The following is a 14,264-nucleotide window of genomic DNA, read 5'->3' on the forward strand; positions in this document are numbered from 1 at the left end:
AGCATTTGTTGTAAAGCTGGTTTGGTGGTGCTGAACTCTCTCAGCTTTTGCTTGTCTGTAAAGGTTTTAATTTCTCCATCAAATCTGAATGAGATCCTTGCTGGGTAGAGTAATCTTGGTTGTAGGTTTTTCTCCTTCATCACTTTAAGTATATCCTGCCACTCCCTTCTGGCTTGCAGAGTTTCTGCTGAAAGATCAGCTGTTAACCTTATGGGGATGCCCTTGTGTGTTATTTGTTGTTTTTCCCTTGCTGCTTTTAATATGTTTTCTTTATATTTAATTTTTGATAGTTTGATTAATATGTGTCTTGGTGTGTTTCTCCTTGGATTTATCCTGTATGGGCCTCTCTGTGCTTCCAGGACTTGATTAACTATTTCCTTTCCCATATTAGGGAAGTTTTCAACTATAATCTCTTCAAATATTTTCTCAGTCCCTTTCTTTTTCTCTTCTTCTTCTGGGACCCCTATAATTCGAATGTTGGTGCGTTTAATGTTGTCCCAGAGGTCTCTGAGACTGTCCTCAGTTCTTTTCATTCTTTTTTCTTTATTCTGGTCTGCAGTAGTTACTTCCACCATTTTATCTTCCAGGTCACTTATCTGTTCTTCTGCCTCAGTTATTCTGCTATTGATCCCATCTAGAGTATTTTTAATTTCATTTATTGTGCTTTTCATCGTTGCTTGGTTCCTCTTTAGTTCTTCTACGTCCTTGTTAAATGTTTCTTGCATTTTGTCTATTCTATTTCCAAGATTTTGGATCATCCTTACTATCATTATTCTGAATTCTTTTTCAGGTAGACTACCTATTTCCTCTTCATTTGTTAGGTCTGGTGGGTTTTGACCCTGCTCCTTCATCTGCTGTGTGTTTTTCTGTCTTCTCATTTTGCTTATCTTACTGTGTTTGGGGTCTCCTTTTCACAGGCTGCAGGTTCGTAGTTCCCGTTGTTTTTGGTATCTGTCCCCAGTGGCTAAGGTTGGTTCAGTGGGTTGTGTAGGTTTCCTGGTGGAGGGAACTAGTGCCTGTGTTCTGGTGGATGAGGCTGGATGTTGTCTTTCTGGTGGGCTCGTCCACGTCTGGTGGTGTGTTTTGGGGTGTCTGTGGCCTTATTATGATTTTAGGCAGCCTCTATGTTAATGGATGGGGCTGTGTTCCTGTCTTGCTAGTTGTTTGGCATAGGGTGTCCAGCACTGTAGCTTGCTGGTCGTTGAGTGAAGCTGGGTCTTGATGTTGAGATGGAGATCTCTGAGAGATTTTCGCCGTTTGGTATTACGTGGAGCTGGGAGGTCTCTTGTGGACCAGTGTCCTGAAGTTGGCTCTCCCACCTCAGAGGCACAGCCCTGATGCCTGGCTGGAGCACCAAGAGCCTTTCATCCACACGGCCAAGTACGTGGGGATTTTCTTGCCTTTTGGGAGGTCTGACGTCTTCTGCCAGCGTTCAGTGGGTGTTCTGTAGGAGCAGTTCCACGTGTAGATGTATTTCTCATGTATCTGTGGGGAGGAAGGTGATCTCCGCGTCTTACTCTTCCGCCATCTTGCCCCTCCCTCCCACTCTTTTTTATATTGCATATCTTCCTCTTTGTTCGTTTGCACCTCATTTCTCTGGAAAATATTTTTAAAAACCTGCATCATGAAAAACAGATGGGAGATGAAATTTCTGAGTACTTGTAAATCTGAAAATGTCTTTAGTATGCCTTCACGTCAATTTATAGTTTGGCAGAGCATGGAATTCTATATATTCAAACATTTTCCCCCCCTCAGAACTGTGAAGGTATTGCTCCACTGTCTTCTAGCACAGAGAATTACTGATAAGAAGTTAGGTGTTAGTTTATTATTGTTCCTTGGTTAGTGAACTTTTTTTCTCTTCCTCTCTAAAGGCTTTTAAAAAACCTTCTCTTCTCACATTCATTGCAGTATTATTCACAATAGCCAAGATTTGGAAAGAACCTAAGTGCCCATTGATGGATTCATGGATTAAAAAAATAATACAATGGAATATTATTTGGCCATAAAAAGGAAGGAAATCCTGCCATATGTAACAACATGAATGAACCTTGAGGACATCATGCTAAGGGAAATAAGCCAGTCACAAAAAGGCAAGTGCTGCATGATTCCACTTATATTAGGTATCTAAAATAGACAAATTCATAGAAGCAGAGGGTAGGATGGTGGTTACCAGGGGCTGGAGGGAGGGGAAAATGGGGGGTTGCTCTTCAATGGGTATAAAGTTTCTGTTATGTAAGATGAATGAATTCTAGAGATCTGCTCTACAACAGCGTGCTTATAAGTTAACAATTTGCTGAGAAGGTAGATCTTGTGTATGTGTTCTTACCACAGTAAAACCCATTAATTAATTTAAAAAATCTCAGTATTTGGTGTTCTAAAATTTCATGATGTTGTGTCTAGATGGTTTTTTTTCATTCATTTTTCTTGGCACTCATTTATCTCCTTTACTAGGAATACTTATGATCTTATGATTTTATTTAACTCTGGAGGAGATATATATATATATGGAAGCAAAACTTTAATTTTACACAACATATGCTATGATGAGCTAAGAAAATTTAAGGACTACTTGTTTTCTATTTTTTTTTTTCCTTAACAATATGGAATTCACTGTGTTGAAGACTTGATACTACATGATTATCTAAACATTTAAAAAAATTAGAATGAAATCTAGTGTGATATGGTTATTGAATGGATTTTTTTGGAAAGTTACATTTTATTTGTATTTTAAAAAAATCAGGGTAATTATGAACTTGACTGGTTTATTCAACTTTTCTTTATATTGTTTTGTCCTTAGCTATAATAAAAATTGTGACCCATGGAGAATTACATTGACTAACATGATAAATGCCCAGTGCATTTTATTTCCAGGTGAATTGTGTAAACTTTATTTTTGTTGAAGATTGTATGTTAAATCAACATTATATCCTCATACCACTTCTTGAGAAGGAAGTTCCTATTTGAAATTGTATCATTGCCTTTAAATAAAGGGCAGTTCTTAGTTAAATAAAAGATTGATGACATCTTTTAAACCATTTCCTCTTTACTGTGTCTTATTAAAATAAAATCTGTTAAGTTCTTTTGAAAAACTCTGTGAGGGGTTCCAATAAACCATATATTAAAGTTAACTGAATTAATATATTTTTTCTACTTGTATATCTTTCCCTGCCATCTTTGATCCAAATCCAAGCTACTCAGCCTAACTGCAATTTTTTCTCAGAATATTAGTATGTATCATCTTTACCTTGCTCAGTAAACGTTTTAATAAGTTCATTTAGTGACTGAAAGCCCTCCTTGCATTTACTGTGTGAGAATTAATCATCCATTGCTTTTAGGCAAATATATATATATATATATATTTTGAACTTCTGTTTGCTGGATATTGGACCTTCTGGATTTTGTTTCATCTTTTCTCTAAAGTTTTCTCTCATCTTATCTTTTGCTTTATGTTCTATGAGAGATCCTAGACTTTGTTTTTCAACTCCTACTGATTTTTAAAATTTCAGCAATCATATGCTTAATTTCCAAGAAGTCTTTCTCCTTTCGGATTTTTATTTTGGTGTGTGGGTGGGATCAGGGCGAGAGGTAGGAGCATCCAATTCTAACTTTGTGGAAGCAATATCTTTTCAAATCTCTCTGATAATGCTAATTTAAAAAATTTAAAGTTTCTTTGTCTATTCTGTAGATAATTTGTGCCTTTCCCCTAAGATCACTACTATTTATATTGGTCTTTCTCTTTTAATGTTGCTTGTTTTCTTTTTTGTGATCTTGTGATCTTTAGTTGCCCATTATATTTACGAATGGGACTGTTCTAGATAGCTTTTAGGAGTTTCTTACTGTTGTATATATAGGTCTGTCTTCCTGTGGGATAGCTCTGTGCATACAGAAAGGACAATTGATTATTGGATTACCCAATAACTGTTATTGGGTTACCCAAACAAACCTCCAGATTGCAATGGCTTTATGGAATAGATGTTTGTTTCTCATCTGTCACAGTCCAATGCAAGTTTTTCTGATTGGCAGGTGGCTTTCATGTGGTGATTCAGAGCCCCAGACTCCTTCCACTGGTACTTTCAGCATCACCTTGGGTCTTGGTGCCTTCTGCTTCCTGCTGCCAGAGGTTAAACAAGAAACTGAAAAGGCACACCAGCTTTCTCAAAAGCTCTGGTCAGGAAGTGACACATATGAATCACTTCTACCCACGTTTACTAGTTAGGTGACTACACCAGAGTGCAAGAGAGGCTGAAAAATGAAGTCCCTGGCTGGGCAGTCACTACCCCGAAGAAGCATCACACTAAGGAATGAGGAGCACAAATTCTTGGTAGACAGCCAGCCGCTGCTTCTGTCTTAAATAGACTTATCCACTGGTTGCCTTCATTTTAGGGTAAGAATGCTAGAGACTTTTAGTTTTTGTGGGGGAGATTTGGCACTCCAAAATGCGAGAATGGGGAGAGCTTTACTTGGGGCACTAGCATCCAGCCTTTAGCATTCCTAATTCTCTGCAGTCAGTTTATTCAATTTTTCAAGATAAGAAAACCTTTTTTTTTTTTTGGTGGGGGGAGCAGAAGTCAAATGCTAGTTGGTATTCCAGGTATTTAGGAACGGGAGGAGAGGGTAGGGAGTGTAGGCAGGTGTCTGGGGCAGTCAGGTGCTATGTACTAGACACATTTTCAAACAGCCCTCTAGTGTAGCCTCCCGTCTGCCTCCTGCCCCCCGAGGAACCTGCTCACTCCGTGTAAAGCTTCTGCGGGTTTCTGCCGTGGAGACTGACCTTCTCTTCCACTGATATTCCCTTCCTGCATATTCTGAGCTACCCATTCTTTCTTATCTAACCACCGGTTTCTAGTTTTTTTTCCATCTTCCACATAATTGTTTTAATCCCTCACCCACTGGCAACTCTCCTGTTCTCTCTACCGTTCTGGGTTTGTTCCTGTGTTATCATTAGGTCTCAGAAGGTAGGGAAGTAGAGAAGACAAAGGTTTTCCCTGGGTTTACTGTGTTGAATTTGAAGCCCCCAGAACTGTTTCTTGAGGAAAATCCTGAGTTTCCTTGCAGGAACCATTGGAGTATTTGTCCTGTTTTCTATATAGATTCTTTAATTTTCTTAAGAAATGTAACTTTACTATCTGCTCACTTGTTTTTAAAACGTGTATAGATCTAGCAGCTCAGAATATTAGCTTCCTGGATTCTCATCAGTCAGCATAAGCTGGGAGGCTCTGCCATCCCGTACCGACCTAAATGCCAAGTGGGAGGGTGGTATTTGGGGAAGCGTGTTTGAAGGATATTCGTTTCAATTACTCTTCCAGTAACACTAACCTCTATCCTTGGAATATGCTGGAACAACCAACCACTGTGATTGTGTTATCTTAGCCCTTCACAAGTGCCTTGGCTGAGTTGTGTTTCAGCATTTTGGCCTCCAATGTAACAAAACAATTGACAAGAAGCAGACTTTCCTGTTATTGCAATTACTTTAGGAGTTTTTAAAGGACATTATTTTCTCCCTTCATTTACTCAGTGAGACATTTTTAAAAACAACTCACTGCTACAAAATACTTGGGTTCTCCAGAGGAGCTGATGTGTTTTCTCCTTTCTGATAATGAGAATGGTGCAAGGGACCATATTTCCCTTTATCATCTGTGTTTTAGCATTATCTGGTCTTGATTTTCTATCTTAAAAATGTGACAATGTCTCTGAGATAATGTGAATTCAGATAGAACTCAATTGTCAATTCATTCCCATCCTCCACCTGGCTGCAATTCTCAACTAGGGATCAATTAAAGGTAGTATCTTCTGCAGAGTAATGGGTCAGAAAATGACTACTTTGTGATTATTTGGGGCTTTCTCAGTTCAGTATATGGTGCACATTTTCTAATAATTGGTTTATTTCTTACACATCTCATAAATGAAGACAAATAAATTAAAACACATAGTAACTGGAAAACTAATTGAGAAGAGATGTTTAACATTGCAACGTGACCATGAATTTCATGTGATGGAAATTTTTGTATTCCATGTATAGAGAGGGTTTTTCTATATCTTCCTTTATTGCTAAATCTCTAATTCTACTGGGTTTCAGTAAAACGTGTACACAGTTTATTAACAGTGAACCACATATATTTTATGTTGTGCACATTACTATCTAAATGTTATTATAAGACAGCTCAAAACCATTACAGAACAAGACAAGGTATAAATACATGAAGATGAAAATAAAGTAAAAGTAAAAAATAATAAAAATAAAATTAAAATATTCGGTTGAGTGGACTTTGGGATATGTCTATTTTGAATATAGTATATTCAGTTTCCATATTATTTCCATAACAGAAAACCGTATTATTTTTTTCTCTTTTAAGACTTGTTTGAAGATATACAAGATAGCGTTACTACTTGTACTGGGTTGAATAGTGCCCCCCCCCAAATTCATGTCTACTCAGAATCTCAGAATGTGATCTTATTGGGAAGAGGGTCTTTGCAGATGTACTTATTTAAGATGAGGTCATAGTTGATTAGGGCGGGCCCTAAATCCGATGACTGGTATCTTTATAAGAAAGCCATGTGAAGACACAGAGACACGCAGAGGAGAAGGTCACGTGAATGTGGAGGCAGACATTGGAGCAATATAGCTACAAGCCAAGGACTGCTGGCAACCTCTAGTAACTAGGAGAGAGGCAAGGAAAGGATTTTTCCTCAGAGCCTCCAGAGGAAGCCAACCTTGTTTACACCTTGATTTCAGACTTCTGGTCTCCTGAATTGTGAGAGAGTGAATTTCTGTTGTTTAAGCCACTCAGTTTTTGGTAATTTGTTAATTTGTTCTGGCACATAAATTGAGCAGCTAATGGGTGCTCCATAAATAATTGCCAACTGATATCCTTCAAAAGGGAGAATCAAATTTTATAATAATCCAAACAAGAGAGACACTTCCACAATAATTTTAAACAAAACACATTCTGATGAAGAAATCTTTGTTTTGTTTTGTTTTGGTAGAAAACACACTGGTTTAACATAAAATGCTTTACTATAGTTGCGTTTTGAAAAGTTTCAATCTCATTAATATATGAACTATAGCCAAAGAAACTGACTTAAACGAAGGGAATCAAATTTCATGCTTTAAAATATTACTCACAGGGGCTTCCCTTGTGGCGCAGTGGTTAAGAATCTGCCTGCCAATGCAGGGGACACGGGTTTGAGCCCAGGTCTGGGAAGATAAAATAAATAAATAAATTAAAAAAAAATTACTCACAGATAACATAAAGGTTTTGGGGTTTTTTTTTAGTTTTGGCTGCGTTGGGTCTTCGTTGCTGCACGCGGGCTTTCTCTAGTTGCGGTGAGCGGGGGCTGATCTTCGTTGTAGCACGCGGGTTTCTCATTGCAGTGGCTTCTCTTGTTGCGGAGCACGGGCTCTAGGCACACAGCCTTCAGTAGTTGTGGCACGCGGGCTCAGTAGTTGTGGCTCGTGGGCTCTAGCGCGCGGGCTCAGTAGCTGAGGTGCACGGGCTTAGTTGCTCCGCGGTATGTGGGATCTTCCTGAACCAGGGCTCAAACCCGTGTCCCCTGCATTGGCAGGAGGATTCTTAACCACTGCGCCAGCAGGGAAGTCCTAAAGATTTTTATTATTTATCTTCTGTCAACAGCCACAGCCGGCTCGGTGTTCCCATTGCATTGGGTTTCATTAACTTGACAATTCTTGGAAAGATACTAAGACAGATAAACTATATTTGCAACACTTATGAGAAAAAAACCTGACACAATGTATTTCTTCAGTTGATAAGCTTTCATGATATTGTAGGACATAGAAGAAAAAAGTTTAAAAAAGAACAAAAACTGAAACATGAATAAGTGAAATTTGTTATTTATTTCACTGTATTTTTTCCAAATCATAAATGTATTTTATTCAGAGTGAATTTATTTGCTTTGTATGTTCTTAGCGAAATATGTCAACGACTCTGGGAAAGGGTATTAATTGAATAAATTATAGAAAAATGCCTACAACCTGGTCCATAACGGCATTCTTAAGCTGTCATTCTGATGTTCTATCACCCTCTACTGGTCAGCGAGCCAAATTACATTTAGCTTTCTCCCCACTCCAAAGTGGATCTCTTCTTAAAAGACAAAAAAAAAAAATTTTGTTTATTGGTAAATCTACAAAATCTGTTCATTAATTTTAAAAAATATATTGAAACTAAGTATATCAAATATCATCTGTTTATGTCTCTATCATTAGTCTGTAAGCTCCTCAAGGGAAGTTAGAGACTCTTTCATTTATCTTCATATTCCTAGTAGTTAGCATACTGCTTAGCATAGTATATACACTCAGTAAATGTTGGATAAATGGTATGTTGAGGCAATTTGTGCAATTATAGCAACCTTCATTTATCATTATTTTATAAATTTGTTTCATAAATATCATTATTACATAGATTTATATAAAATTAGTAAAACATTTTTGCAACACATGGATTTCATTTAAAATGCTAAAGTTATTTTAACTTCAATATATTTTAACAGTTTTAAACCTATGTTCATCGTCATTTAGATTGTGATTTAACCTGGGTATTCTTCTGGTTACCTGTTATTCTGATTAGTTGTGTATTATTAATTGAGGATTTTTTTGGTTAGAATTAGGATCAGCTGTGGGGCAGAAGGGCTGAAATTATGATGGCTGAAGGGCTGAGTTTATTTCTGTTTCACATAAATATAGGTAGTCCAGGGCTGATACGAAGGCTCCAGGATCCTGGCTCCTTTTGTCTTACTGCTCCATCATGCATAAGCATGAATAAGCTGTGTATATTAAGTGGAATAAATAGGTGCAGAGCCTTTGGGAGAGTAGACTAGAATAAACTCCATGGCATGGCAGAGTGGAGGTTGGTATATTAGTAGTTCTGAACAAAGGTGCTGATGTAATGCGCTGGGTCCATTACAACTATAACGAGACTGGTGCCCAGTTCTGGGCTTCATGATATACACAGTAAGTTTCACAAATGATATTCCATAAATTCATGGCTACAAATTGGTACCCAAAGTGCCCCCAAATCTGACCCAGTTTCTCTTGTAACATAGCCTTCCCACTCTCTATAACAACTATGCTATCCCTCCTTCCATCTCTTCAAACTTCTGACCCTCACATCCTCTTTTTCTGACCCTCTCTCCCTCACATCTTAACATCCTCATTTTCACCATTTCTTCATTCATTCATTGAAGAACTGGAAGCCATCCTTCAAAGAGCCTGGGCCCCCTTCATCTTTCCACCATTGTATCTCCAAACTCTCAACAGAATTTGTACTTTTTTTTTTATTGCATCGTAGGAAGGGCATCTACAGCTGTAGTCAGCCATAGATAGGGGTGAAGCTGCAGAGAACATGGAGTTGAATTTACTCAAGGTTACGGTTTTCCCAAATGAATTAGGCAAAGAAAAAGGGACCAGAAATTTAAAGGGATATGAAAGGTATTGATTGAGGTGATGGATTATGGAATCTAAGTGGAAGTAAAGAGAGAAATGACATGAGGAGGTGAGGACACTGACAAGGTGAAAATATTAATAGATTGTAGGTCCTGGTGAGATCCCTGTTCATGTTATTTGTCCATTTATTAGGTTGTCTTTTTCTTATTGATTTACAGGATTCCTTACATATTCTGAATGTTATTTTTGTTGTTTGTAAGCTTGTATTTTCTTTCCATCTGTAACTCATCTTTTTCACCTTTTAAGTGATGAGTGCTGATGCATAGATGTTTTCAATTTTATCACATTTGTGCTTTCTGGTTTATGCTTTTTCTGTCTTGTTTTGGAACTCCTTTTCTACACTGAGATCACAAAGATATTCTTCCAGATTTTCTTCATAACATTTTAAGGTTTCACATTTTACTTTTATATCTACTTCACCTAGAATTTATTTTTGTGCATAGTATGAGGTGGACATCCATTTAATCTTTAACTCTCCCCAATCTGGTTTCTTCCTCACCAAGTCACTAAAAATGCTGGTGCGTTTCTTGCCAAATCCAAAAGACAATTTTCAGTCCCAGCTTTTAATTTTACTCAGTTTTTCAGTAGACTTTGACACTTTGGGCAGCTCTCTTTTTCTAAAAACAGCCTCTTCTTATGGTTTCTTTAACACTTGCCTGTTTTCCCCTACTTCTCTGAAGGCTCTTTCTCCGTCTCCTTTAATAAAAATAAAAATAAAAACAACTATCATTTATAAAGTGCTTTTTTAATGTGTTAGGCCCTGTGTTAAGTATTTTTCTCTACTTAATTCTTACAACAGACTGTTGAGACAGAACTGGTACTGATGAGGAAACTGAGGCTCCGAGAAATTATGTAACTTGCTCCAGATGATTCAAACGCTGGCAGCTTGAATTTGAGCCTGAGCTTTGTACCACTATGCCATGCTGGCTCTGTTGCCTGCATTTGACATCTATGTTTTAGAGTTTTCCAGAGCTTGGTCTAGGGCCTTCTTCTTACTCCATACTTTCTAAGTGATGTTCTCCTTTCCTATAGCTTTAAAAGCTACCTGTATGCCAATGACTTGCAAATTTATATTTCTAGCCTGGACCTCTTTCCTGAGCTGTGCATGCAATTTTGCCACTTGCTTGATTCACAGTCATCTTAAACTTAACATGTCTAAAATTGAACTCTTGATCTTATCCCCAAACAATCTCCTCCACCTCAGAGATCGGCAATCCCAGCTACATGGTGTCTCATGCCAGAAACCTAAAAGTTATTTTTGGTACTGTCTCAGTCCGAGAGTGCTGCTATAACAGAATACCGTAGACTGGGTGTCTTATAAACCACAGAAATTTATTACAATCTGGAGGCTGGGAAGTCTAAGATCAAGGCACTTGCAGATTCAGTGCCTGGTGAGGGCCCACTTCCTGGCTCATAGATGCTGGCTTCTTGCTGTGTCCTCACAAGGAGGAAGGAGCGAGGAAGCTCTTTGGAATCTTTTTTTATAAGGGCACTAATCCCATTCATAAGGCTTCCTTTCATGACCTAATCACCTCCTAATACCATTACTTTGGGGGTTAGCATGTCATATGAAATTTTGGGGGACACAAACATTCAGTCTATAGCAGGATCATTCTCTCCTTCATCCAGTCATTCCCAAAGTTCATTCAATTCTACCTTTAAAATATATCATGATCTGTCTGCTTCTCTCCTTCTCCACTGCCACCACCGTAGCTCAAGCTGACAGCTCCAAGAGTCTCATGACTGATCTCATTTCACTGACTCTTCCCTTATTTCTTGTTCTCCACACAGCACATAGAGGGATTCTTTTTTTTTTTTTTTGGCTGTGCCACGTGGCTTGTGGGATCTCAGTTCCCAGACCAGGGATTGAAACCGGGCCACTGTAGTGAAAGCCCTGAATCCTAACCACTAGGCCATCATGGAACTCCCTAGAGAAATATTTTACATTGTGAATTAAATCATGTTTATTCTGTTGACCAAAATTCTGAGATAGTTCTTGGATTAGAGTGTAATATTGTTCACCAATATTCAGCATCCTTCCCTGCAGGAGGACTTAAAGTCAGGAGAGCATGTCACTTGCTTTGGCCAGTGAAATGTACACAGAAATTGAATATGTCACCTATAAGCAGAAGTTCAAGAGCCACAGCATGCTTCTCCATTTTCTCTTTTCCCTTTGCCATGGCTACCAGTTATGTTCCAGATAGTAGCTGCTTCGGACCCAGAGTAAGGACAACATCCTAGGAGTAGAGCCCACAGCTGACTTACAACGGGTATTTGTACAAATGAGGTATTTACCCTGTGGGTCACTGAGATTCTGGAGTTGTTATCACAGCATAATGTAATTTATCCTGACTAATATAGCTCTATATTGCTCTTGGGATAAAAGGTAGGATTTTTAACATGGCCTGTGTTTTTAATCTGTTTATGCCACTCTTTCTGTTGTTCATTATTCTCCAGTAACAGTAGCCTTCCATTAGTTCTTTGAACTTTTCAAATTCTTTTTCTTCTCAGCAATGTTAAAAGCGCAAAGAATGCTATTTTCCTCAGTCGTCGCTGGCCAACTCCTACTTATCTTTCAGGTCTTAGATTTAATATCTCCTAACCTCAGGATGCCTTCCCTCATTCCCTGATATGTATATATATTAGGGTCTCTGTTATGTTCTCATAGAATAATCACAAACTGAGAGTAATAAAGAGAATCGCACTCCCTCCAGTTTGTAATTATTACACGAGTTATGATTTTTGTATAAGTTATGATACTTTCAGCTGTGACAGACTATCCAACAACAAGTGGCTTAAATAACAGAGGTTTAGTTTCTCAACTGTCCAAAGAGGTTCAGCGGAAGCTGATTCCAGAAGTGGTTCACTGGCTTAGTGATGCAATCAAGAATTTGGATTCTTTCCATCCTCTGCTTTGTCATCCTAAGGTGTTGGCTTTCAACTTCAGTTTTGTTGCCCAACATCAGTAGAGATCATAAAGAAACAATCAGCAGTATCGGTGTACAGAGAGAGGACTTCAAAACATGGGTCCAGAAGACTACTAATGGGACAAAGGCTCCTAAATCTCAGCTCGTATTAAATTCAGATACGTAGAGAAAGTGTACTTTATTTGCCTAAACAGGGCTTTCTACTGAGCCCCACCTGTTAGATATTAGGGGAAAAAGTTAAGCCAATATCTAATTAGTTTTAAAGCTTAAGCTTAGAATTAGCCCCTTTAGATAGTATTTACTTCCTTTTGCTCACTAATTGCTCACTAATTCTCTCCCAAAGAGAGCGTCCAGGGGTCTGAGGGAGGGATGTGGCTTACTTGTGACTTCTGCAGCATTGGGACTAAGGAGCAAACTGCCTGAGATTATTAGAGCACGCCGTTTGGCATCAGCTGGTCTCCTGTCTGTGTTCAGTGCTGGTCTCCATTGTTCCACTGCAGTGACTGGTCTGTTTGGTTTCAGCAGTGCTTCTGGTGGCGTTCCTTGACTGCTGCTGATTTTCTCACCAATTTTTCAACTAGCTCTCTGACCCACTGACCAGGTGATCACTTCCATTACACAAGAGTAAATTTCTTTGTTCATCCACCCTCATTTTGGGTACACTTATTTAAATATTGTATACATGTGCAATTGTCAATTCATGTTAAATATTAGAAAGTTTATTTTTTCCCTTACTTTTATAAATATAAAAAGAAGTCCTAATATTTTCTCCCTTTGTTACTAAGGGGTTTGGATTTCAACAAACCATGAAAATAGGAGATGAAGCTTTGGTCTAGTAAGAGGAAGAGAGAGAACTGGTCCAGGGTAGCTTCATGGAGGCTGATCTACACCAACCTTGGCTCTGAGCACAAAACTGAAAAAAATCTCCCCTAAAAATTCACAACAATGGGACTAACCTCAGCCACTTTGGAGTTTGAATTAAGACTGTGCTGTCTGGGAATTCCCAGCCAAACGTTAACCTTAAAAAAAAAAAAGAAGGTGGTTCCAAGCAGTCCCCAGCCAAGACTGGCAGAAGCAAATCCGGAAACAGCGCTGTTGCCGATGAAGGGGGCGTTCCTCGCCCGCTGGCCCCGAAGTCGAAGCCGGAGGCATAGGACCGCGCGTTCCAGGGGCAGCTGCTACGCTGCCTGCTGGCAGCCCCCGCTCCCGCGGAGGCTCCCCAGAGGCTCGGCCTGCGGGTGGGGCTTTCCCACTTTTCGGGGTCCCTTGGCGCTGCGTGACCATGCTGCGCGGCATAGGGGGCTTCCTGCTGCCCACCGTGGCTGGCCAGGAAAACGAACCCGATAGCCTTTTTGAAGAGCTCTTCCAGAAGCTGGACCGTCGCGGGGACGGGATGGTGGACATTGTCGAACTGCAGAAAGGACTGGAAGCTATGGGCATCCCTCCCGGCCAGGACGGGGAGGTGGGCCGCGGTGCGTTCACGCCGCATGGAGAGTGCGAGGCTGGAGGCCCTGCTGGGGTGATATGGGGGTGGGGGCGGAGAAGACCCCTGCAGCCCTGTGAGCACCCTTCGGGGCTCAGACGTTCTTTCCGTGGGAGCTGCTTCACTCAGCGTTGCCCCGCTGTTGGAGCAAACTTTCCACACGTTTGTGTCCTATTAGTGAGCTGCTGCGGTGAAACATATAGAAGACGTTCCCATCTTGCCTAAAAATGGGGTCCAAGCCGTCGAAACGTAAAAGGCCCGCTTGGCGTTCCTGCAGTGTTAACGAAACCCCCGCAGTGAGCCGACTGCCTAGGCCTGGGCCCACATTCGTTTTTCCCTCCTGGAAACCCCAAGGGTCTGTCTCGATGACTCCTCCTGAGCGCTCCCCAAGGGCATC

At 39.8% G+C, this 14,264-nt stretch overlaps 1 protein-coding gene across 1 annotated transcript in view; it reads left to right on the top strand.

Moving 5' to 3' along the window:
- Positions 1 to 13,666: 13,666 nt before the first annotated feature.
- Positions 13,667 to 14,264, top strand: part of LOC133087113 (mitochondrial adenyl nucleotide antiporter SLC25A24-like) — a 69,299-nt gene continuing 68,701 nt past the window's right edge. Inside the window, exon 1 of the mRNA XM_061183881.1 lies at positions 13,667 to 13,856. Within this exon, the coding sequence (XP_061039864.1) occupies positions 13,667 to 13,856 (190 nt within the window). The remainder of the gene's footprint in view (positions 13,857 to 14,264) is intronic.

This window comes from Eubalaena glacialis, chromosome 3 (genome assembly GCF_028564815.1).
Source record: "Eubalaena glacialis isolate mEubGla1 chromosome 3, mEubGla1.1.hap2.+ XY, whole genome shotgun sequence".
In the NCBI taxonomy this organism is placed as follows: domain Eukaryota; kingdom Metazoa; phylum Chordata; class Mammalia; order Artiodactyla; family Balaenidae; genus Eubalaena; species Eubalaena glacialis.